General features: G+C 27.4%; 1 protein-coding gene across 3 annotated transcripts; it reads right to left on the minus strand.

The window, feature by feature from the left end:
- Positions 1-263: 263 nt before the first annotated feature.
- On the minus strand, positions 264-27181 carry LOC127277916 (protein no-on-transient A-like). Of its 3 annotated transcripts, XM_051299361.1 has the most exons (8): positions 26718-27181; positions 25742-25923; positions 4872-4955; positions 4392-4502; positions 1126-1215; positions 992-1025; positions 834-893; positions 264-581 (listed from the first exon to the last, which is right to left on the minus strand). In XM_051299361.1, exons 3-8 carry the CDS (start codon positions 4878-4880, stop codon positions 283-285), a joined length of 603 nt encoding a protein of 200 aa, XP_051155318.1. In that variant the 5' UTR covers positions 4881-4955; positions 25742-25923; positions 26718-27181; the 3' UTR covers positions 264-282. The 3 variants fall into 3 exon arrangements, with proteins under 3 accessions (XP_051155318.1, XP_051155319.1, XP_051155317.1); XM_051299362.1 differs by lacking the exon at positions 4392-4502; XM_051299360.1 differs by lacking the exons at positions 264-581; positions 834-893; positions 992-1025; ... (1 more) ...; positions 4392-4502; positions 4872-4955 and adding exons at positions 17477-20978; positions 22211-22322 and having other exon boundaries at positions 26718-27177.

The raw sequence follows: 27181 nt of genomic DNA on the forward strand, positions 1-27181 counted from the left end.
AACTTTACGAATTTTTAAAATAATCATTCGAATTTTTTGAAAGTTACCCATCATGAAGTTTTAAAGTTATATGATTTATTGACTTCTTTAAAAAGCTAGATAAAAAAAAGTGTCTGGGGTGAAGATCCCTACACCTAGTGTGGGGATCTAAAAATTAAATTAGATCTAAATCAAAAATTGAAATTTTTAAATAACTTTATTGAATTTCCGAAGTGATATATGGATTAAAAAAAGAAAAGAAATAACATAATTTTATAAAAATTCAAAAGTCGAAATTCAATTTTATCTATTTTCCTCGCGATTTCCTTCCTTTCCTGCTCTTTCTTCGTTCCTTCCTCCTCTTCCTCCGTTCCATCCTGCTCTTCCTTCATTCCTTCCTCCTCTTCCTCCATTTAATCCACCTCTTCCTCCGTTCCTTCCTCCTCTTCCTCCATTCCTCCCTCTATATTTTTGATATCTGTTGTCGCGATTTGCCTGCTCCGACATTTCCAGAAGGAATTTGATAAAATCTTTTGATTTTCTTTCATTTGCTAAGCGTCTTCTTGCCTGCACCCATCTTCCAGCCCTTTGCTTGTGTCGACCTAAGTAAGACAAATAAGTCAAATGGAAAAACCTTCATCAGGATTATTTAGGACAAACTAGAACTCACAATTGGATTTCCAACTTTTAGGACTACAACTTTTGTTTGAACCAATTTTTAATAAAATCAAATTATTAAAAGTTAAACATCTGTTTTAATTTTTTTTAGAGGCGTAAAAGAACTGAAATCCAAAACGTAAAATTTTTTGGTATAGTAAAGTAAAATTTTAAAAATATTTAACAATCAAACTCACCATTTCGAATTTGCATTTGATCACTGGTTTCATCTGTCTCCATTGCATTTCCAGTAGATTCTGAATAAAAATTGGTTAATTAATAAAGTTTATTAGTTTTACTAAGTGTATGTTAATTATTATGTATTTATTATACTTTTATGTGATTGTAAACAAACCTGCATTTTGTGGGCTTTGATTCTTTTTTGCATTCTGTAAAAATAATTACTTACATGAGTAATTCTTGAAAATTGATTAATATTTGCGGTTTTCTATTATATTCGTAACTAAAAACAAAAGTAAATAAACTTACATCATTTTGTTCTTTTTCATTTTCGAGTCTCTTTACTTTTTCCTCTAAACTCTTGATGTAGGCATTCTTCTGGATATCATTTTCAGTGTTCTATAATATTTAATGTTTAAAAATTATAGAAAAATATCGATTTTAATTTGAATCACATAAAAAATAATATATCCTTCTTTAAATCGCTGGGTTAGTGGAAAAAAAGGACACGTCGAATTTTCTTTGAAAAAGAGGACACGTCGATTTTTAGTTGAAGAAAAGGGCACATCGAAAATATATTTTTTTAACAAAGTTTTCGGCTGCCGATACTGTATGTTATGCAATTATTTTATGAGTTTTTTTGTTAAAAAAAATATAAATATATTATTAATAAGTTTGCTTGCACGATAACTCATAAAAAATTGCATTCAACAGAGTATCGGCTGCCGAAAATTTTGTTAAAAAATATATTTTCGATGTGTCCTTTTCTTCAACTAAAAAGCGACGTGTCCTCTTTTTCAAAGAAAATTCGACGTGTCCTTTTTTCCACTAACCCAGCGAAATGTATTATCATCATCATTATCATTATTATTAAAGGTTGCAAAATAATAAATATAGTATGTAAGTATAAGTGAAAAATTTTGGCTTTTTTGCTTCTCCTTTTTGAATTTTTGATTTTTTCAATTTGAAAACAAATATATCTAAATTTCATTTTTCTTTGATAGAAATTAATATATTTATATAGTTTAAGTATATTTATTTATAGAATAAATGTTTTAACTTTTATTTCAAAAATTAAGTTAATATATTTACGAATTCTTTTAGAATAATTCCCTTATCAAAAAAAAAAAAACTTGCGCGGAAGTCCCTCGTATTGATTTGGGTAAATCCTCTAGAATTTATTTTTTTTATTTCAACAATTTTCCTCGAAAAATACTTCAGGATTTTTTTTGATTTCAATAACTTTTATTTAAGAATCTTCGATACTTTTTTTCATTTGATAAAATTCCTTCGAGAAATCCTCCAGAGTTTTTTACATTTCATCAGTTTTCCTCGACGAATCCACAAGAATTTTTTGGGTCTGTATCATTTTTACACAAAATTTATCTAAGTGATCGTTTCTTTGTTCATCTATAGATTTTGTTATTTTGTTTACTTTCAAAAAAGACAAGAATTAATTTGTGCAGCTGCTATTTCTTAATTTTAAGAAAAAATTTTAAAAAATTTATTATTGAACTTAAAAAGCAGCAACAATAAAAATTAATTTTCATTATTTTCGCAGGTAAAAATAACACTTTACTTTTTTATGGATAATTTTGTGATCAATTTATGATAATAAATGTATAAAACATTTAAATCATAAATAAACGATATAATAAAAACGACTGATACTTAGCTAATTTTATTAAATTATTGACTTTTTATTCCGTTATATTAAAAAAAAATTTCAAACAGTTTAATCGGTGCATTTTAAAGTAATTTATAAGTAAATTAAAATAATTTTAAGGTAACGTAAAGATTTTTAAATAAATAAAAAATAATCAATTTAAAAAAAATTAACAGAGATGCCCATATAATTTTTTAACATAGTGCGTAAAAAATAATTTTTCAAAAATTTAAAAATACAAAAAAAATAGTTACACTATATTAATATGGGTCTAAATACTCTGAAAATTTGTATGCCAAGAAGATCTGCTATTTAAAAGAACTAAACCCTTTAGCTTTTATTGTATTTAAAATTAAAATTATAATTAAAACTAATTTAAAACGAGGAACTTAAGTATATTTAAAAGAGTTTCAGTTTAATACATAACAAATGTTTGAATATAATTGATAAAATTAAAAAACCTTGGATATTTCTCAAGTAAATTCGATGAAATTAAAATAATCCTTGAGAGTTCTTCGAGGAAAATTAGTAAAATGCAAAAAATAAAATCCTTGAAAAAAATTGATAAAATAAAAATAATCCTCATGTGTTTCTCGACGAAATTTGATGAATTAAAAGAAATATCCTCGAGGAATCCTGAAAGAAAATTTAAAAAAAAAATCCGCGAAGATTCCCGAGAAAAATTGATAAATTAAAAAAAATCATTGGTGGTTTCTCGAGGAATATTGATAAAATGAAAAAAAATCATCGAAGAAAATTGATAAAATAAAAAATCCTTGGGATTTCTCAAGGACATTTGATAAAATAAAAAAAATTCTTGAGAATTCCTCGAGGAAAATAAAAACATAATAGAATCAAATCCTCAAGGATTTACCCAAATTTACAAATTTACCCAAATTTTAAATTGCGCTTAAAAACCTGTGTGGATTTTTCGATAGGGTTAGTGATGCACAACGATACGAGAAGATCGATTATCTCGGGCAAAATTTCTCGTTTTTAACTGTCATTTTTTAAATAACAACTCGAGTTTTTATTTGTTTTTATCAAATCGTCTCGTCCCGAAAACTAACACAAAAACGATCGAGTTCTCGGAGTATCTCGGAAACGTCAAAGATAATGGGAGAATTATTAAAAGAAACTCAAAATCTTAAAAGATCCTTAGAGAGGTATATTAGCATTTTCAAAAGTTTAATTTTATCTAATATATAGTTAAGATTATTAGTTTGAAAGTTTTATATAAATATAATTTTTAAAGGTTAATAAACAAATAAATTGTAGGTTAAATGTATTATTTAATAAATAATACTTAGCAAAAATTGACATTAAATTAAACCAAATTATACATTAAATAAAAATTAACGATTTATTCCTTAATAATTCATTATTTATTTCAATTTATTTAATTTATAGTTTGTAACAATGTGTAATTTTTAAAATTTACATGATTAGAATTATACCTAACTAATTTTAATTTATAAAAAAAATTACCACTAATTCGATAAATTTATTTGATTTATACTTTTTAACAATGTGGAATTATCAAAATTAACATGGTTAGAATAATAAATAACTTTAATTTGTTAAAAGAATTATTATTTTTCGATAACAGTTATTAATATATTAATAGTAATTTATTAATCTTTTATCCAAAAATGTTAAAATCATTTTTCTACTAACCTCCGTTCAATTTTTACATGTTTGAATTTGCAAAACGAGATACTCGTGAAGCTCGCTCGGATAGCCGAGAAGATCGTTTTATTAAAACAAAACAAACTATATTCTCGGTTGTCAAAATTAAAATGTCCGATTTTCTCGCTCGTTTCTCGGATCGTCTTGCTCATATGTATCACTAGATAGGGTCACGGAATCAATTTAAATAATTGAGTATAAAAAATGTTATTGTAGTTACCGATTTCCCGTTTAAAGGTCTCTTAAAATTATTACGGTTTAATGTAAATGCAGGTTTTCTAAGCTTTGGAAATTCTTTTTCATAGTCAAATAATTTATCTTGTTCATGAACCTTTAAATATAAATATTATTATTACTGAAATTATAATTTTGTTTCATATTCTATTTCATTATATTGATAAAAAATATCTTTACAGAAAAACGTTAAAAATGAAATCAGAGAAATTTTTTTTAATAATTATATTAAAATGAAAAAATATAAACTCAATTATCAGAAAATAATGCACTAGATAATAAATATTAAACAACAAATCTCTTCTAAGGTTTAATTTTTATTCAAATAGTGACGTATGTCCTAAGAATGTGCTTAATTATTTTTAACCTATTTCAAAAATTAAAATTTTTTATGAATTAATTTAAAAATTTGAAAAAACGAATTACATTTTATATACACAATTTGTGAATGAATTAATAATCATACCTTACTCATCTTTATGCAGTCTTTGACACAATAATATTTGCAAAATTTGATGCACAATTTTCAGTACAATATGAACATTGAAATCTATAAAATAATAATAAACAAGAAAGTGAATTTAGGCGAACATCGAAATCTCGAATTACGCGTTCGATAACACACAATTTTTTTTGTCGAAAAATTTAACATACATTTTTTTCATTTTTATACTCTTTAAAAAACATAATTTTTAAATTATTAAAAAATCACAAAATCCAGTTCTCTCAAAAAATATAAAACTAATTTTAATCTGCTTTCTATGAGTTAACAACACTGTTAAAACAATTCTAAAAATTGAAGAATTTTTTTTAATTTTCCAAAACAAAAGTTGTTAAATTTTGTAATTATTTTTTTTAAAGGGACACCTTTAATATTTTTTCAAAAATACCATAAAGCGTCCTACCTAATATATATTTTTTCTAAATTTTTTAAAAATATACTTTTTGATAAATATACATTTTAATTTCTAAAAAATGAAAAAATTTCTTCAAAAACTACTAAACCAATTTTATTCACCTTTTGATGGGTTAACAATACTGTTAAGACAATTCTAAAAATTGAAAAAAATTTCTGTTTAGAAAAATATTTTTAAAAAATTTGAAATTTTCAAATTCTTTTTTCGGTTTTTTTCAAATTTACAACTCTAATTTTTTCAAAAAATACTTTATAGTGTCATATATAACATATATTTTTTCCAAATTTTTAAATATATAATTTTCGAGAAATATAATTTTCAAGTTTTAAATAAAATTCTCTTTATCTTGATAACTACCGAACTAATTTTAATGAGCCTTATATGTGTTAACAATACAATTAAAACAATTCTACGAACCAAAAAAATTTTTTCTTGAATTTTTTGCTTCCTCGTGGAGGAAGCTATGTAGTCATTCAAATTATAAAATTATTAAAAATGTTTCAAATAAATTTTTTTCTATATATAAATGATATATATAAGTTCCTGATCAATTGTCCGGATGTATGTATGTGTGTGTATGTGTGTGTATGTGTGTGTGTGTGGATCCCGTTTTCTTGTGAACACGATAACTTTAATACGTTTTAACGGATTTGACTAAAATTTTCCAGCCTTTTTTGTCACATTAATGGACACAAGGATTTTTAAAAATACCCAGAATTTTTCAAATTCTTTAAACACATTTGGGACATTTGTAGGACAGTTGCGGGACAGCTTTATGTTCCTTAAACTGTTGACTTTAATTTAAGGATAAATCCTTAAAGTTGTTACATTCTGAATGCTTAAAACTTTTTAAAAACATTCAGGTACTTTACTTCACTTAGAATCTCAATTTTTCGATTTCGTTCACCTCTTATTTTTTATCTCGAAAACCATTGATTTTGGCGGTTTTTTCCATTAACATTTTTTGCTCGGGAGGACTTCAACTACAAAATACTTCATTTCCAGCAATTTTGACCGGGCCCGAAAATCAATGTTTCGTGTGCGGGGTCCTTTGTAAATTAATTTTCTTTATTTTTTATAGGCAACCAAATTTTTTAATTATGAACTTTCAAATTAAACCTATTTTCAATAACCCGTAACACAATAATCAAGATTCGCGGCAGAGAATCGACGCCAAGTAAAAGAAATCCACTAATCTATTTTCTCAAAATATAGGAATTTTTTAGTCAAAATTGTATATCTCTTATAATTTCTACCGATTTCCTTCAATTTTATTTGTCAAGTAAAAAATTACAAAAAAAATAACTTCTGTTAAAAAAATTTTTGGGTGCTTAAGAAATAATAAAAATTAGACTCAGAAAACCGAAAAATTAACGATTAACGATTCTCTACCGATTTTTCTCAAACTCACATATAATCTTAATTGGGTCAAAATTTTGATATATAATGAAGAATATTTCAATGCACTCAAAAAATTTCAAAATTTTTACTTTTTTATGGTAAAAAATCAATTTTTTAAATTTTGCTGAGCCCACTATTTTTTACCGATTTTTCTCAAACTCACATATAATATCAATCGGGTTAAAATCTCGATATATAATTGAGGATATTTTAATGGAACAAACATTTTTGAAATCTCAACAAAATCATATTCCATGCAAAAAGTTACGCCAAGTAAAAACTTATCTTAACTTTCAAAACACTTTATGACATAAATGTTAGCCAATTAAAATGTATGACCAGCTTAGATTTTAATTACTTTCTACAATTAAATAATTAAACTATGAATGTAATTTAGAAAAAAATAAAATAGAATCAAATAATTGTCTAAACAATTAACCGAAATCGATTTTCAAATTTATGAAAATGTGTATCACACCTATCAATAAAGAACTTGGCGTAAATAATTTCTTTATAAAGATACATATACTATCAACGGATTAAATCATAATTAAAGAAAGGTTTAAAAAATCGTCTATATTTACATCTCAATTATTTAAAAATTATTCAAGACAAGCCCTTTCTTATTGCCTGTGATACAGATTTTTATTAATCAGAAAATCGATTTTAGTTAACTATTTAGATAATTATTTGAGTCTTTTTTTTAATTTCACGCATATTTTAAATATTTAATTGAAAAAACTAATTAAAATCTAAGCTGGTTATACATATTACTTGGCTAACATTCAGTTCACAAATTCTTTTGAACGTTGAAAAATTTTTACTTGGCGTAACTTTTTTCATCCAAGATGTTTTTGTTGAGATTATTAAATTTAGAACATTTTCACCAAAAAGAAGTTATTATTCGTAAACTTTTAAATAATGATTACGAAAAAATTCTGAATATTTATTTAATAAATAATAATTCTTATAGGAAAATCTAATTTTTTTTAAATTGAGTGATTTTATTTATTTTTTTTGGTTTTATTTTCTACTGGTGAAAAATATAAATGATTTACAAACAATTTCAAAACAAGCCTGATGAACCTATTTGTAAATAATTTGTTTATATAGATTTTCTCTTTTAAATAAAAATTTTGTTCATCACAAAAATAAATAATTTATTTTGAAAAGATGTTTTATCACTTGCAGTCTAAAACTGTTTGCAAACAATTATTATTTCAAAGCAAAATAATAAAATAAAAAATCAGGAAAAGAAGCAGGCGCAAAGCACCTACATATAGGGTTTCGTGGCTTTTTAAATTCAGATCAGAAGTTATTTGTACATAATAAATAATTTATAATTACATTATTTGCTAATTGCTATGGTTGCTATGGTAACGGTTGCCATGGAAACGGTTGCCATGCTAATGGTTGCTATGGGAACTGTTGCCATGGTAACGGTTGCTATGGAAATGGTTGCCCTGGAAACAGTTGTCTTGGTAACGGTTGCCATGGAAACCATACGAGTGTACTACGGACAGACGGACGCCAAAGCGAAACTATAAGGCTTTCGGCCCTGGGCCACGAAACCCTAAAAATAATAAAAACCACCAAAAATAAAAAAAAGTTTTTTTATAATACAAATTTATAATTTCATGAATTAAAATTTGCAAATATTTATTTATTTCTTTCCATATACACAAATATATTTGTATATAACATTATTCAAAAGTTGAAAAAAACTAAGCTTTTCGTTTCTTGATAAAATTATTCTAATTTTGATTTTTTTTCCAGTTATAGGTTATTAAAAATAAGTCTCTTTTTCAGACACAAAATTTTAAAAATTCATAATTTGATAATTTATTTCTCTAAAAAATTCAAATGTGGACGCGTTGTTTTTTCAAAAGAAACAATCACATTTTAATTAATTTATTTATCATTTTAACCTTCAATTTTTAAATGACTTCTTTGAAAAATCTTACAACACGTTTTTTATATTATTATAGATTTGAATTTTCATAAATGGAAATTCAAGTGTGACACTTCAGGCGCCTTCTAATTTTTCAAAAATGTACTTAGAAACAACGTTCACATATTGCTTCATTCACGTTGTTTACGACCTTCTTTTTCATGACACCAAACGTGATTCGACTTGAGCATTAAAATGAGTGATTTGCCTGCTAAAAAAGAAAAGAAACCAACTGTAATTGCCCCAATAGAGAAGATGAAGACGAGAGGAGGGTTGAAAGTGCTAAGAGGAGGAAAAGCCGCAGGACCAGAAAGAGGTGACAAAGCAGACGTCGCATCAAAAGTAAGCGCACCTAAATTCAAAATTTGAAATAAATCTTCTTTTAGAAAAATAATAAAATATTTCATCGATGGGCCTCCCTCGTTACTTTAAATTTTCTCTTATTCCCTTTCATTTATATTAATTCTCTTATTCTCTCCTGTTCTCTCTTATATTTTCTCGTTCTCTATTTATTTATTTATTTATTTATTTCAACAATTGACGGACAGTGCCCTTTCGTACAATTGTACTTAATATAATAGGATTAGACTAAGAAATGACAATAAGTGAAGCGTTGACACTTAATTATTCAAGCCATAATTATATTTTATTCTGTCTCGTTCTTTTTTCCCCTCTTCCTTTCTCGTTTTTTTCTGTTCTCTCTTATTCTCTCTCATACTCCACTGTTCTTTCCTGTTCTTGTTTACTTTCTCTTATTCTCCCTTTCCTCCCTTCTCTTCCGTTGTGTCTTATTCTCTTTTATACTCTATCGTTCTCTTCTATTCTTACTTATCCTCTCCCGTTCTCTATTATTTTCTCTTGTTCTTTTTTGCTCCCTTTTCCTTTCTCGTTTTTACAGTTCTCTCTTATTTTCTACCATTCTCCACTGTTCTTTCCTGTTCTTGTTTAATTTCTCTTTTTCTCTCTTTTTCTCCGTTTTCTCCCGTTGTGTCTTATTTTATTTTATATTCTTTTGTTCTCTTCTATTCTCTCTTATTCTCTTTTATTTTCTTCCGTTCTTTCTTATCAAAATTCGCGGTTGAGAACGGACTGAAATTTTACCGGTTCCTCCCCTCAAGAAATAATAAAAAGGAACTAACAGAGTAAGACTACAAAAATTGCCCCCGCACGTATAAAGCTCATATTTGTATCATATTGCTACGCATATGAGTATAAATTTCTGCAAGTTTCAACCCCTTATTCGACTTCCTTTGGGAGTTATGGAGGGGGAAAAAGAAATAAAAAAAACTCAATTTTCTCGAAAACTACTTCACAGATTTTGATAAGATTTAAGTATGTTATAATGATAAATAAGACAATTAAAAAATATATTTTTTTTTTAAATTTTCAAAAAAATTTTCAGAGTCAATTTTTTCAAGTTATCACTCTAGTTTATTTTTTAAAAAAATACCTTATGATGTTCCCTTTAACAAATAATTTTTTCCAGATTTTTAAAAATATATTTTTTCCAAAAAACGACACTTTTTGAGAAAAAAAATTTTAAAAACTCATTTTTCTCGAAAACAACTAAACAGATTTCAATAATATTTTATTATGTTATAAGCATAAGTAAATCAATTGAGAAAAAATATTAAAATTTTGTTTTAAAAAAATTAAAAAAAAAAAAATTTTTAAAAATATTATCTACACGGATTTATCAAATTCATATATATATACCCAGATAACCAGCGTACTAGTACGATGCAAGTACAGTATGAGTACAGCGTACTAAGCGTACTAGTACTGTACCAGCCATATACCCATATTTGAAGAATTTGAAAAAAATGATTTTTTTTGCCTCCCTTACTTCGCCATACTTTGCCCATAGTTCGCCCATAGTTGGAGAATTAAAAAAAATGGTTTTTTTTAAGCCATACTTTAACTATGGGATTCGGTCATTAGCAATACTTTTGCCATACTGTTGCCATACTTTGTCAGCTTTTGGCCATGTTTAACCCATAGTTGGCCATACTTTGCCATCTTTTGCCCATACTTCCATTTCTACGCGGGATTATTCTAATTAATTAACTTTATTAAGTAGGGGAATAGTGTCAGGGTTGGACACAGTTTTGGTTTTTTGTTTATAAATATTTTGTTTAGATAAATTCAGTCAATTGTGGTATATGGGTGGAAAGATCTACAAAAGAGGAACACTTTTGCTGTGGACCGTAAATTGATTGGTCCAAAATTAAAAAAGTTATAAACATTTAAAAAAAAAAAAAATCTAGTCAGGGTTGGACTTTTCAGTCAGGGTTGGACACTTTTTGAAAATCGAAACGCATTATTGGTAAAAACGTAAAATAACATTTGTAATGTTTTTTATTCTTATTTTTTCATGTTTATCTTTACTTATTGTTTACAAATTGTAAAGCTTCATGGGTTTAAAAAAGGAATGAACTGAAATTATAAAAAATAACGCTTTATTGTTCCAAATAACTCAATGAAATGATGAACAAAATTTATACAATTTAAGTATTATTTTTCTAATATCTTTGGCACAATTTTGCACTGAAATATCAATAAAATAAAATTTATTTATAAATTGTGTCAAATTCATAATTAATATGGGTGTCCAACCCTAACTGTATAAAGTGTCCAACCCTAACTAGAAACATCATTTTCGAATTGTGCTAACCATGACTAGACATGTGTCGCGATTCGATTTTTCACTTTTTTTCTTCTCAAATTATGTACCCCACAATACATTCAATAAGCTTATCTTGCCGAATTCTTGCTTTTTTTACACATTTTTTAGGTTTATTCACAAGTCAAACAAAACTTTTTTTGTCTCTTCGATTGCACCGAAGTCACAAGAGACGCTACTTTTGATTCTCCAAAAATGTAATGCCACAAAAAGTTAGGTTATACTACTAGAAGATTCGTCACATACGCACACAGGTGGCGCTAGTGTTCTTATTTAAAAAAAGCCAAGTGTCCAACCCTGACAAGTGTCCAACCCTGACACTATTCCCCTATTAATTAACTGCTTGCTTGTATTTAAACATTATTTCAAAAGAATTTTAAACTTGATGTTTCAAATTGTTTTCATGTTGGATGAAACATATTATCACATCCTAACCTATAAATATGTTATATGTATAAGAAAAACTATAGCGAAGTAGGGTCAGCCGGGGTACATCCGAACGGGGGGTAAATCCCCTTTTGAAGAAAAAGAAGCTAAAAATTTATTTTATTATTTAAAATTGTTTGTTATGAATACCAGAACAGAAACTATTTTTGATTTTTGCCTTCTGTAAAATTTTATTAATAATATCAGACCGTTCGTATTTACCCAAGAAAATTGGAAAACCGGGGTAAATCCGAACGGTATTTTCAATCATTTTTTTTTACATCAGAGCCACACAAAATTGTTTTTATTTTATTACACTATTATTTTAACATTATAAAAGTACATAGAAAACAGTTTTTCTTTCTATACGTATCCTCGTTAGTAATTAATAAGCAGAAACTTAATCTCTGTTCTCTCGAAGGAGTGTTTCAATTTTTTTGCCAAATGGTTTGTTGAAAAAAGTTTTTCAGGATCTTAATAAAATTTGGTATTCTACGGTTTTTGGGGTCGCTAATTACCAATTTGAAGTCAGTTTTTCAAAATTCAAAATGGCGGACGAGAATTAAAAAATTCATTGGATTCGCTCGAAAATTGTTACTCGGGGGGTTTCAGGGTTAGCAAATATGATCATTTTTAAAAATAAGTTTTAGGAAAGTCCGCCATTTTGAATTTAAAAAATTTCACTTTTATTTTTGTATTTACATTCAATCACTCCAAAATACTTTCTGTACCAAGTTTTGCAAAAATCCGTTATGATTTGATAAAGTTATTGAAGGTTTTAATTGTGTAATGCATTTTAATTTTTAACCTGTTTGATTTTTGTATTTATATATGATGCATTATTACATAATAGGTTTATTATCGTATTTTTTTTTGAGTTTTTATATAAGTTTAACAATTGCAATACTTTAAATTTATTTTCCCTAAGATTTTTCTGAAATACAGTGCCGTTCGTATTTACCCCGGTATTTTAGGAAAGTTGCAAAGTATCGAGGTAAATACGAACGCTAAGTTTCCTGCGATTGTAATTTATCAAAAATTTTTGCTACCCCATAAAATTGTTCTATGGAAGTAAAGTAACAACTTCATGCACCAGAATACCGGAAGTATTTTTTTTTAAAGAAAAAACTTATGTTATTGTTGAAACTTACTAAAAGCGATCGGATTTACCCCGGTTGACCCTAACACAATTCAATTCAATTTATATTAATATGATCAAGACCGAATTTATGAATTTTTTTCAATATAAATGTATAAAAAAGATTATAAAAGAAAAGATTTTGATGTTTTTCAATGAAATAACACCATGGCACAAAGCGGCATGGCAAAGTAAAAGAATATAAATCTTATAAAGATCGATAATTTAATATAAATTTAATCTCGGATATTCAATATAAGTACAAAAGCACTCTTTTGCTGCTTCATAAACCACTTTTTTCACCAACATTTATTGCACCGTTTTCAGTGACGCGTTCATATTTGACAACTGTTAAGAAAGTGGGGTTGGGTTGGCATTACCATCAAAGAGTCGCAGTACGACGTACCAGTATTATACTTGTATCGTACGAGTATGCTGTGCTTCTTATTTCAGAAGTACGACGTACTGGCATTGTACTAGTACTATACTTTTATCGAGTACTCACATTTTATAATTCTAACAGTACGACATACTTTTATTATACTAGTACTGCACTGGTACGTACATACATAATTATTTTGTACTGGTATGAAACTAGTATAATACCAGTACTCCGTACTCGTAAATAACGTTTAATACGCTTGGCTATCTGGGTATATATATATATATATATATATATATAATATGAAACTTCTTAAGGTTTACTATTTTTAACAGGACCCGAAAGTTGACTAAAAATATACCTTAATAGGTTATTATTGGCAAAAAATATTAATTCTCAAAAATCGAGAAATTATCAATTGGTAATTATGATTTCTATTGTTTTTGAGGTCCCTGATTACAAATCTGAAGTCAGATTCCAAAAATTCAAAATGTCGGATATGAAAATTTTTAAAATTTATCAATTTCTATGAATCTTTGAATCAAGGGGTTTTTGTGGTCCCTGATTACAAATCTGAAGTTAGGTTTCAAAAATTCAAAATAGCGGATCCAATATGGCGGACATAAAGTTTAAAAAATTAAAATTTTTTTATTAAACTTGGTATAGCAAGATGTAACTATAGTGCCTGATTATAAATCTAAAGTTAAGAGTTCAAAATATGGGAGCATCTAATATGGCTGATAATAATTTTTTATATAACCTGGTATCAAACAATTTTTGCTCGCTGCTAATTAGATATGGAAAGATTAGTATTAATTAGTAAGATAAGGTTAGACCACAAATTAGATAATAAAATTTTAGATATATTTTGACCCCCTCTTCCTTTGTGACACTTTTCACATAGTAAAAATTAGAAAATGACATATGCTGTTACTCTTACAATGTAAGTGTAGTACTTAATAATTTAATATTAATAATAATAATATAATATTTAATAATAATAATATATACTTACAATGTAAGTGTATAACAGCATATGTCATTTTCTAATTTTTACCATGTAAAAAGTGTAACAAAGGAAAAGGGGGTCAAAATATATATATATATATCAGGCACAATAGTTACATCTCGCCATACTAAGTTTAATAAAAAAATTTCAATTTTTTAAACTTTCTGTCCGCCATATTGGATCCGCCATTTTGAATTTTTGAAACATAACTTTAGATTTGTAATCAGGGACTCCAAAAACCCCTTGATTCGAAGATTCATAGAAATTGATAAATTTTAAAATTTTCATATCCGCCATATTGGATCCGCCATTTTGAATTTTTGGAATCTGACTCCAGATTTGTAATCAGGGACCTCAAAAACAATAGAAATCATAATTACACGCCAGTCAATCGTGCAACAGCAACAGCAGCAACAACAACAGCAACAACAACAACAACCACAATCACTACCACTACTACAACCAGGTCCACATTCACCACAACATCAAAACTCGGTGCTGATTTCCAAACAACAACACTTGGAATCACTGAGTCAAAAAATTCAGCAACAACTAAATACACAAAAACAACAATTACAACAAAGACAACAGGAAATAGAGAAAAAAGAAAATCACATGCAATTCCAACAACAGGAAGTCAAAAACCAAAGACAGGAGCTACTAACACTTCAACAAGAATTGAATACACAAAAAGAACAACTACAACAAACGCAACACGAAATGGAGGGTGAACAAAATTACATGCAAACACAAAAACAAGAATTTGAAAACAAAACACACGAACTACATTTACAGAGGGAACAATTTGATCAGGAAAAAAGGGATTTTGAAATTAAAAAACAAAAAATTCAAAAAGAAAAAGAAACCGAATCACAGCGTTTAGAATATGAAGAAGAACTTGCTCGACAACGAAAAGAATTTATAGACATTGAGATGGAAAAAATCCAAGCAGAAAATGGTTCCCAAACACACGATACACGAACAATACAACTACTTCAACAACATTTACAAGATTTGAACATATACTCCGATAAAGTACAACAACACATTCAACAACACAAAACCAAAGTCACACAACCATGACAAAAGAATCAAGATACCCAAAGAGAAAACAAGACAGAGAAGAAGAAGGCCCAAGAGCAAAACGTCGTCAGTATCATTATAATCTTATTCTCTCTTGTTCACTCTTATTCTATCTCATTTTCTTTTATTCTTTGTCCTTATCTATCATTTTCTCTTATTCTATCCCGTACTCGCTTATTTCCTTTCGTTCTCTTTTAGTCTTTCTTATTTTCGATCATTCTCTTTCATTCACTTATTCTATCTCATTTTCTTTTATTCTCTGTCCTTATCTATTATTTTCTCTTATTTTATCCCGTTCTCTCTTATTTCCTTTCGTTCTCTTTTAGTCTTTCTTAATTTCGATCATTCTCTTTCATTCTCTTATTCTATCTCATTTTCTTTTATTCTCTGTCCTTACCTATTATTTTCTCTTATTCTATCCCGTTCTCTCTTATTCTCTCTAATTCATTCTCGTTCTCTCTTATTTGCTCTGGTTTTATCTTATTCTCTTTTATTCTATTTTCTCCTCATTCATTCTCTCTCTTTCTCTCTCTCGTTCTCTGACATTTTCTCTTATTTTCTCTCATTCTTTCTTATTCTCTTTTATTCTTATTAATTTACTGTTATTTTTTCGCAGTCTCTCTTATTTTCTCTCGATCGCTCTTATTATATCTTATTCTCTCTTGTTCACTGTTATTCTTTCTTATTCTCTATTTTTCTTTCTCCTTCACTCTTATTCTGTCATTATCCCTTATTGTTCCTCGTTCTCTGTTATTCTCTCGAGTTTTATTTCAATCTCTCTTATTATTCTTTCTTAATCTTTCTGATTCTTTTGCGGTCTCTCTTATCCTGTCTTGTTCTTTCTAGTTCTCTCTTATTCTGTCTCGTATTTTCTTATTCTCTTTTATTCTATTTATTTCCTTTAATTTTGTCCCTTTTACTCTCTTTTTCTTTTTTATTCTTTGTTATTCTCTCTTATTCTATCTCGTTCTCTTATTTCCTCTCCTTTTCTTTTATTCTCTGTTGTTCTATCTTTTTTTGCTTATTCGCTCTTATTTTCTATTATTCTTTCTGGTTCACTTTTATTGTCACTTATTCTCTCTCATTATCTACTGTTTTCTCTTATTCTCTTTTGTTCTTTCTTATTCTATTTTTTGCTCTTATTCTATCTCATTGTCTCTTAATCTCTCTCGTACTCTCTTTTCTTTTATTCTCTCTCATTTTCTCCCGTTCTGTCTTATTCTCTTTTGTTCTCTCTTATTCGTTCTTATTAGACATTACTTTTTTAAAATTTTTTATTAAAAGTAAATTTAAAAATAATTAATTACAGCTGAAGAGAAGGAAAATTCATCATTCGAGATCACAGAGTTCCATTCCACAATTCAATCCACTTCCGTCTATGCAAGCTCCTTTGCAATCAACATGGCAGCCTCAAATTCCTTATCAACAACCACCTTTCGTTTTTCCACAACCACACCCACGTGAAAAAGTTCCCGAGAGTCTCCCGGGAATGGATCCCGGGAGACGGGTGAAACCGGGAATTTCTGTAAATTTCAGTAGAAAACGATCAAGAGTACTTAAAGAACATATTTAATCGCGGAAATCTCAATCTAATAGGATGATGTACTAAAATATTCTTCCAAACACTAGATAGTCACAAAAATTTTTAAAAAACATTTTGATAACTTTTGGCAAGCTTGTTTGATTAAATTAATAAGCAATTAGTAACTATAAAAATTCAGGAAGTCTTGTAGAGAATAATAAAAATTAGGTCAATCCTAAACATTTTCATCGATAGAGTGAAACCCAATGAAGTAAAAAAGAAAATATAAATAAGTTAGGATATTAAGTATCTTACGGTAATCGAAGTCACTTTTTGTAAAGTATTTTTGGGAAATGATCCTTATATGGAAGAATTACTAAAACGTCACGAAGTGTCTATCAAGAATTCAGAGTATTTCTGACTTTCGCAAATTTCACCTCATTTATCAAAAATAAATCATCAAAAGCCCAAGATAAGTTTTTAATGTGCAAACAAGTTGCTTTTGGTAAATTGATTTAGAAACAAAGTGCTTATGAATAATAATTTAACCAGATTGTTTTCGTTAATTTGATTTATTAAAAGATTTTAACTTTTTAATACCACATCGACAAATATTAGATTTCATTTTTAAAAATTCAGTAAGGATTTACTTATACAAAGTGCAATTTAATTTAACGCATGAACAGTAAATAAGAAATTTTTTTCTTTTAAAATGGAATACAATTGTGCTAATACGTAGTTTCCTAATGTCGAAGTAACATTATTTTTTGAGAACAATATAGGAGAGACCGGGGCTAAAAGGTCCACTTGGTAACATTAATTGTTATATTTTTAACAACAAAAAGTGTAAAAAGAAAGAATATATCTTATTAAAAGTATTGTTCTTGACTATTGTAAATAATAACATTTGATGCAACAATATTACATAATTTAAGAATGATAAGCGACATTTTACGAATGTGCTATCTGGAACTTCTAGCCCCAGGGTCAGGATCTAATAATCTTTTTTATTAGAGTTATTAAAATTAAAAACGCCCAAAAATTGTTGCTATATAGAGACCCTTGACAATTGACATCATTTTTTTTTAATTTATACGATTTTCGACTTTTGTAAATTTTTGCTGATAATTGTTGATAATCGATTACTTATTTTTTTCTCGCTGTTGTAACAGTTGTATCCGTTGATAAGGAGAGAAACATTTATGTAAACAGTAAAATTTAGTTTTAAGGGGATTAAGAAAACTCGTAGTGGACCTTTTTACCCGTGGACCTGTTAGCCCCGGTCTACCCTAAAGAAAGACATATCTTGTGACATGTAAAAATTATGTCCATATGTAAATTAGTTTAATCTTGGGACTATCAATCTCGATTTTAAATGAATCATTTAATTATTTACAAAAATATTCAGAATATTCACAAAAATATTGGTTATATTGTAACTCATAGAAAATTGTAAATAGATATTTTGTGACGAGGTTGTTCCAAAGTATGCATCCTAGTTACTTAATTCGATAATCTAATCATTTACTTATTTACAAAGTGAAAGTTAATTTTACGCATTAACAATATAAATGATCTTATTTTTTTTCTACGTTGTTTATAAATGTACAGATATAATTTTCTACTCGCAGTACTTTGGATATTATGCCGTTGATTGGAACGACATGAACACAGTAAGAATCACGAACGTGTTTTATATGGTGGTTGAAGTTAAAGTTCAGTTCTTTATTTTTAATTTCTTGATTACTATCCTGAGAAATTATAAGTTCACGTAATACAGCGTACAAATTTCCTTGCAATTTTAAAAAGTACTTAATAATACCAAAATATTCTTTTTGATTTGCCTTCCACTGAACATGGAAATTTGTGCGCTTTACTTGGCGAGTATACAATTCAGAAGTGAAAATATCTTCTCTTATTTTGCATCGCTTAAAAATCAGAAAACCTGATTCTTGGAATTCATCGATTGTAAAATGTAATGCAGTACATATTACTCTAAGGTCGCTATCTGGAACAGTATGATAGGTGGGCGCACCGTGTGCGCGACATTGAGTGTCCTTTAAATGCCTTGCTGGATTGATTAAATATTTAATGCTGCGATAAGCTTGAAAAATTTTTATAGTATTGGACAATTCTACGTCTATTTTGTTAGATCCATGAATCATTTTTATAAGCTCGCCGTTCTGATCCTCAGACGAAAAGGCCGACCAAACCCAGAGTGGACCCCACAGTTTAACAAACAGTGCGAGATGTTTCAGTTGATGTACATTATAGGAACACTTATTGACTTCATACAATCGTTCAACATCTATTACAAAAATATTCAAGAGCGTATCAGCGAAATCTAATTCCGTTGAATCAATTTCTTCTGAACACAATATTTGAATTCCCCGAGAGAGCAATAAAAAATGTTGATAATGTGCATCATTTAGACGATTTTTCAAAACAATCGGTCCATAATAAAGAATAAATGCTCTGAGTTCAGAAGCCTTCCAGTCACAAAGTTGATTTAACTTTCTTGGTGTTCGCGTAATGTCTTCTGGTGGTGCAATTGACTCTAAAATAGCATCAATTCCATCTCGCTGCTCTTTCCGCAAATAATAATCTTCATTATGGCTACTCGAATTACACCACAAAGTTAAAAACATTAGCATTACACCAAGCAGAACGGAGTGCATATAGTCAGGTGGAAAATCTATGGATCTATCAAAGAATGGTATATTTGTAACAATAGATTTACCTTTTACGCCTTTGAAATGCTTTAAATTTTCGTATCTTTCGACGATTTCAGTTTGTTTTTGCATGCGTTCAGCAGATCTTAAAACGGAATTGTCCACATCAACTGGAAAAACCCAATTTGTACCCCCACCCACTTCTGAGCTTTCACCTTTAGCTTCACAGCTTCCACAACTATTCTCGCCATTGTATTGCATAACGATTTGTACCGAAGCTTTTGCCGGAGCATCTAAACATGCTATCGGAGCAATTACTCGACTACGGATTGTTTGATTTAACGTCTGATTAAACCATTGAAATCCATTTGTGTGTAGACTTTTTAAAACCGTTGCAAAAGGTTGAAGAAAGGAGTTCATTTCTGGTTTTTTTTTAACACTCCTGCTGGAATAAAAAAGCCCACAAACAAATTGAAAATTTCTTCTAAATTTTGGATGTATATTTGCAACTTGTGCATAAACTGGCCAAATTTGACTTTTTCCGCTTTTGGAGACTTGCGCTCCATCTGTATACCAAATTAAGAATATATCATATTGGCCAGGTATGGCAATGGGTTTTAAACGTCGAAATTCTGACGCAGACGTTAAATCGTATATTTTTCCGGGGTCTTTGTTTGCGCACTCACTTTCGAAGGTGTTTATTAATGTACTAAGATCCCTAATTTCAAAAGCACTTCGCAATTCCGCTTCGAGGTCGAATTGTAAAAAGAAACTGTTAATTTTATTACTATTACAAGAAGGGCAATGTTCCAATTGAATTTCATCCCATTTTCCCAAATAGTTATGACAATTTGAACAAATTTTGTGTTTTACAAAAAAATTTGATTGCGAATGCGGTAAGATCTGTTCGATTAATGATAATAATTGATGTTTCGTTTTCGGAATAATATGATCTTCAGGTAAAAGCAAATTTAATGTACTCAATAAATCTCCTAACGCTTTTTTAGTCAATCGATTTTCGACATATACACGTAATATATGGCACAACGCATGGCCACCACTAACAGTGGCTTGTGCATAAATTGGTAGATCTAGTCAAGCTGTATCATTAACATTATTTTCATTGTCATCACTATCATTTAAGGTTATTGTAGAGGACGCTGCTAACGAAAGCGATTCAGAAGATGTAGAAGAGGAATCTGGTATATCATCAACCGAATCATCAGAATCAACTCCAATTTCGTCAACTTGGTCATAGTCTAGTCTAGGTGAGGAGGTATCATTCTCTTGTTCAGAAGTTGTTTCAACTTCATTATTCGACAAAGAAGTCGTTGAAGATGAAGCAGAAATGGAAGACATTTCTTCATTTTCGTTTACAGTAATGGAACTCTAAAAATAATTTTAAAATACATAAGTTATATTACATTGCAAATGTTGTTAAGGATGTACGAGCGAGAATTTAGTAAATTATAAAACTTCGTTTTTTTAATATATAAAATATGTAACATAATTTTTTTAAAGTTTGGAGTCGAATTACTAAGGTTTTATTAAATTATACGGATTTTAAATAATTAACTGTTCACATTGATTCTAATGGAGTAACCTAAAAATCGTCCATATATTTGTAAAACATTGATCATAAAATTTCAAATTGACCATATTTTTTTAATTAGTACAGAAAGACAAATGGAAATAGTTTACTATTTCCAATCCACATTTTATTATTGATTATCGTTTTTCTATTGTATGTGACACTAATAAACAAAAGTTTCTCTTTAAAGTCTGAATGTAGGGGAAATGAGGGCGAATCGGAGCAGTTAACGTTTCTCAAAAACAACAAAATTTAATTAAATTAAATTTAATTAAAAAAGAATTTAATATTGTTCAATACATGTGTTATTACTCACACCATTTTCACTTTTATGTTTGGTAGTTTTATTTTTAACTTCTGGAATTTGGGTTTCTCATTTTTACAGAATGCCAATTTTTTCTATATTTTTTCCCTAATTAAGTTTAACGTGAGTGTCTTATAAAGCTGATATCCTTGACTTTTGTGAACAACAAATAATTGTGGGTTTCTCAGTTAAGAAATAAAGATATATTTTAAATAAAAAAATAGACTTGTAGTCAAAACGCTGAAGAGTGAGGTTTTGTATTATTATTTCTTTTATATTCTAATATCAATTGAAAGAATTCTGTATTTTAAAAATTTTTAATTACTTTATATTGTTTAGTTCTACAATTTCTATACACAGAAAAAAAGAGTCTGACTCCATTTACACCTTAAATTCAGCCCATATATTGTCCCATAAGTCTGCCCTTGCTTAACGGGGCTGACTTCGTTTACACCTTACATTCAGCCTCGAAAATAGGCTGAAAGTAAGACTTTTTTTAGTGTGTAACAGTATACATTTATGACAGTTCCGTTTTGTCATGATCTAATGTATCATAATGGCTAAACTTAAAATTAGACTTGGGTTAAGAAATATCATTAAATTAAAAGGCGCGCCTGTTTAGCCACATCATCCTTATTCAACATAAAAAAATTAAAGTCTTTATGTTTGTCAGACGAGGTTATGCACGTACATCCTTAAAACACTATAAACTAAACGAAATATTACCATTATGAGACTTTTAGTTGTTTACATTTGCAAAAATTCAATATTTATGAATTGTGATAAGTTTTAGCATAAATTTTGGAAAAGGTCATTTTTTTTGTTTTCATATGTCCACCTGAAAATTAATAATTATTAGTTTAGCGTCGACTGTAACTACATTTGGTGAATTCTACTAATTAGTGTTATATTTTAAAATTATTAGTATTTCAGTCTCAAAAAATTGCAAGAAATTGATGTACATTTACGAAAAAATATTTTGAATTGAATACGTTAATTATTAAGTAATAATTTAATTTTATTTCGGAACATTTTTTTAATTATCATTAATTTTCTATATTTTAACACTAAACTAATGTTCTATGAATATGCAATGAATTCATAAACATTCGATTTATTATTAAGTTTATAAAATAACCCATTATTATAATAAAGAAATTTGTTTTCTTCATGTCAATCGATTAATTATCTAAAATGTTTTTTTAACAGACCCATTATATTCTTTGCAAGTTTTCTAAAGTCAAAATCACAATAAATAATAATTAATTACCCTTACTTGAACACAATATATTTAAAAATTTCTTTTAGTAGAATTAATTTTTTACTCAAATATTTATAAACATTTATATTTTTATAATTAAATATTGCAATGAATTATATGTTTAGACTAAAAAGGAAGATTTAGCGAAAATGTTATTTTAAACTTCTTTTGAATGCAAAACTTTAAAAGTTTTTTATATAATTTTTTTCACAGCCACTTGCACGTAATTGTTAAAAACTACGTATTGAAAAATATATTTAACTAATTTGATGCTAATATTTTTCGAGACCTTTTATACCAAAAGAATGTTAATTTTAATTTTTTTTTTCGAAAAACAACGAATCTCCGTTCTCATGGTGGGAGTCGAACACAACCTCTCCCCATTGCCAATGGGCTATTCTAACCAATTTAGTTACACAGGGGTTCAGAAATCCAATCTTTTCAGAAATTTTCTTTTATTAGAGCAGCCCACCGACAATGAACAAGTGTGGTGTCCGCCTTCAGAAGTAAAAATGGTCAACCTTCAAAAACCTGCCAAAAAATTTATTTTGAAAAAAATTAAATTAAAGATTTAAGTGCAAATATCTCTGTTTCTTCTAAAAAATTAAGCAGATTATAATTTTTTTTAACACAAAGAAATCTTTAGAATGAAAAATTAAAAAAGGTTTGGATTTTTTCTACATTCGATTCAGATAATCAAAAGAGTTTGAGAAAGTAGTCCCGTTTTTTGAAAATGCAATTTTTATTTGATAAACTGGACAATTTTCTGGAAAAATTATGATGAGTTTTGAGGTGCCCTGAATCAAAATATCATGGTCCGACGATTGTCTGTATATCTGGGGGTCTGGCCGTAAACACAAACTGTTGTTAAGACTAAGACAATAATTTTTTAAACAATAATCGGACACGAATCTGAAGTCCGTTTTGGTGCATCTCGATAGGAGTTTCTCCTAACCTCAACAAACTTGTAAGATTTCTAGTCGTAAAAAAAATCTTTTTTTAAATTGATGAATTTATATGAAACTTAATATCTTGGGGTTTTTGTAGTTGCTGATTATAAATCTAAAGTCAGATTTTGAAAAATCAAAATGATGGATTCAATATGGCCGATAAACTTTATAAAATATTTTTAAACAAATAGCGATATTTTCTAAACAGATTGTTTGTTTGAAAATCCTCACGGTTAAGTTGCAGAAAATTATTTTCTGAAGAAAATAAGCTATATTACATTAAAATTAAATAATTTTTTAAAAATTCTGTAAAAGCATTATGATAGGAAATCTTAATCACATGTAAATCTTATAAACAAATAAAATTTTTAAGGTTTCAATTTTTTTCTTGAAAATTGATATTCCTTTTTCAATTATATAAATGTTCGTTAATTATTTAAATGTTCGTTAATTATTTTTTCCTGGAGGTTTGCATTTCCGCGGATAAACGAACTTAAGGTTATTATGTGATTACCACCCTCCTAAAGAAATATTCAAACCTTGCTTTGATAAAAATTAAATCCAAATTTTTTGGTAATTACTACATAAAATATAACTTTAGATGTTTAATGTGCATTAAAACGTCGATAAACACAGAAAAATTAAAATATTTTATTGTATTTTAAAAAGCCACATTTTCAATGTGTTATAAAAAATTGAATATCTTGTAAAATAATAAACGTTTTTTTAATTCCTTAAGATTAATGCAAAGATAAATTTATAAATTTAAATTTATTTTTAATTAAAATTCAATACTTTTTTTTCATTTTGTATTAACAACTGTCCATTAAATGAGAATTATGACAACGCATACTATTTTTTGTCACTGTCAAAATTACCAAGATAATTCAAAAATTTTATAGTCACTTTCTGTACTAAACATGTTTTTGTAAAATACATATATATGTAAATATTAATTAAGTTTATAAAAAAATTTCATAAAATAAATTTTCTTGAATTTTAAAAACTATTTTGTTGTTTGAAAAAATTATTATAAATTTTTTGAATTTTTGTTAAACAACTTTGCTCTCCTTTTTACGAAGCAAATTTCATGTTAATGCAATTATAATTTAAAACATGTAATCTTTGTCAAGCTTTTATTATTATTTCCTAGTTTAACGAAGAAAATTTATTTATAATCTTATTAGTTACAAAAAGATTACAGGTAAAAACTTGTCCACCACATAAGTATAGTTTTGGCGGAGTTTTGTATTCATAGAATAAAAACAATTTTTCCGACTTAAACGACGTTTCAACGTACATCTATTGGAAAAAGTTCAAGTTTTATACGTAGCAACCACAAAATATTCCAAGTATATAATAAATCATGATCTTCAGAAAACCGAAATCTTTAAATTTTTAAAAAAGTTGCAGCCATTTTATTAATTTTCAAAATTTTCTAATTTGAAAATATAGAACATCAAGAATACTACTAAAATAAAAACAATGTACACATTATAAATAACGTATAGCGCTAGATTACAAAAAATAATTATTATTATGTTTAGAAAAAAATTTTTTTTACTTTCGATACGTTTGAACATTTATCAAACTTATTGAAAAAATTTTTTTATCTCGTCACTGCAAAAAATTTGGAAGAAAATAAAACATTTTTTTAAAGAAAATTAATTTTTTGATTTTTTTTAATGGCAGCCACTTTGTTAATTAGGATTTCTTTATTGTTTAGAGCTTGCAAAAAAGAGGATCTAAGACACTTAAAATAAATTAAAAAATATTGATTTTCTAAAAAAATAATATTAAACTTGAATTAGAAGTTGAAACCTATTCGCCCTACATGAATTTAAATAGAATTATCGATATGTATAATTTATTGCTTATTTGCCTATTTTAATTTTTTTCAATAGATGGATATAATTTATTCTAATTTAACTTTTTATACTTTATTATTATTTGAAAAGGTAATATTAGAAAACAATTAAAAATAATTATATTAAATTTAAATACATAATAAATTAATTGGATTTATTTAAATAAAAATAAACTTACCAATGGAATTATGTTTTCATATTGCCATTCCGATGATAAAAATATATATTTATACGAATGTAGATATTTTCCTACCAAGGACGGTGTAATCTTTCTTACATGGTAGCACTGAGACTAAATGATTTTTTTATCACGATTTTCCTTTCGGACATTTTCGTGTATGATGAATTAACAGTTTTTATCTGAAAATGTCATGATCGTCAAATCAAAACAAAACAATTCATTTCTTTCCTTTTGATAAAATATGGAGACAAATGAAAATTTGCACAAAATATCTCTTTAAAAATATCAATAAGTGAAAGAAATGTTTGATTGTGTTTAATAACTATTTTATTTTTGCAATTTAAAATATTGTTATAATAATAATTCCTTCAAAAAAGTACTGAATTAAAATTTTTTATATCATACAGTACGCTGATTTAGTGAAAAAAAAACAAGTGAAATTTCCGTTCAAAAAAGAGAATGCGTCGCATTTTAGATAAAAGAAAGGAAATCAACGAAATAAATGTTTTAAAAATAATTTGTTTGATTGAAAACATCAGAATTGTTTTTTATTTAATAAAAGAGACTCCATTACCAGTTTTAATAACCAAACTTTTTTTAGAAAAACAATTTTTGTACGCACCCTTTTTTTCAACTAAAAGGTGAGTTGTCCTCCTAATTTTTTGACAGAAATTTCACTTGTCCTTTTTTTACTAAACCCACGAATATTAATGATTATATCCACATTTAAACATAGATCTTAATAAGATAAAGTACTATAATATCAATACATAATGTAACATTAAAATTGCGATTAAAAGTATTTATCATAGTTTTCTTCAAATGAGTTCATCTATGACAGTTTTATAACAGTCACATTATTTTAAAAATCCAAATTAAATAATATTTGAAAAGTTTGATTACAACTAATGATATATTTACGTCAACATATATTTAAAACATCAAAATAAAAGTAAATGTTTGTTTTCCTTACCTGTGAGTCAACTTTGATTACACCAGAATCATTCAATTTTTTGTGTTTGGGAATCATAATTATTTCCTCGACATTTTTTCAACAGTAACGAAATAAATCAACACAAATATATTACACTTTTTAAGCGGAAAAAATAAAATCCTGTGTAAAATATCATTAACTGATGATTGATAATTACACGACCACACGAGGCTTCTTGATCCTTGTTTGTTTTGATACGCATTTTTATTTCACGTTCGTTATTTACTAACCTATTTACTTAAACCTTGAAACTTTAATGTCCCTAAAATGTAACTAGAATTTCTTTCCGAAATTCACAATTATGATTGGTTGTCCAAAATTTTACTGCTTGTCGAAAACCAATGGATTTTAATTATTTCTAAAAAATAGGAAAATACAATAACCTTCTACTCTCTATATTAAGGTACTTGCACAGCTCGCTGCTGCCTGCGCAGGCAGCCTCC

The sequence above is a fragment of the Leptopilina boulardi genome, unplaced genomic scaffold, assembly GCF_019393585.1.
Source record: "Leptopilina boulardi isolate dan_hultmark-lab unplaced genomic scaffold, ZJU_Lbou_2.1 LbouV2_190, whole genome shotgun sequence".
In the NCBI taxonomy this organism is placed as follows: domain Eukaryota; kingdom Metazoa; phylum Arthropoda; class Insecta; order Hymenoptera; family Figitidae; genus Leptopilina; species Leptopilina boulardi.

What these genes read in the sequence shown, in the direction of transcription:
- LOC127277916 (XM_051299360.1), bottom strand. Translation starts at nt 20,009, where the DNA reads ATGAACTCCTTTCTTCAACCTTTTGCAACGGTTTTAAAAAGTCTACAC.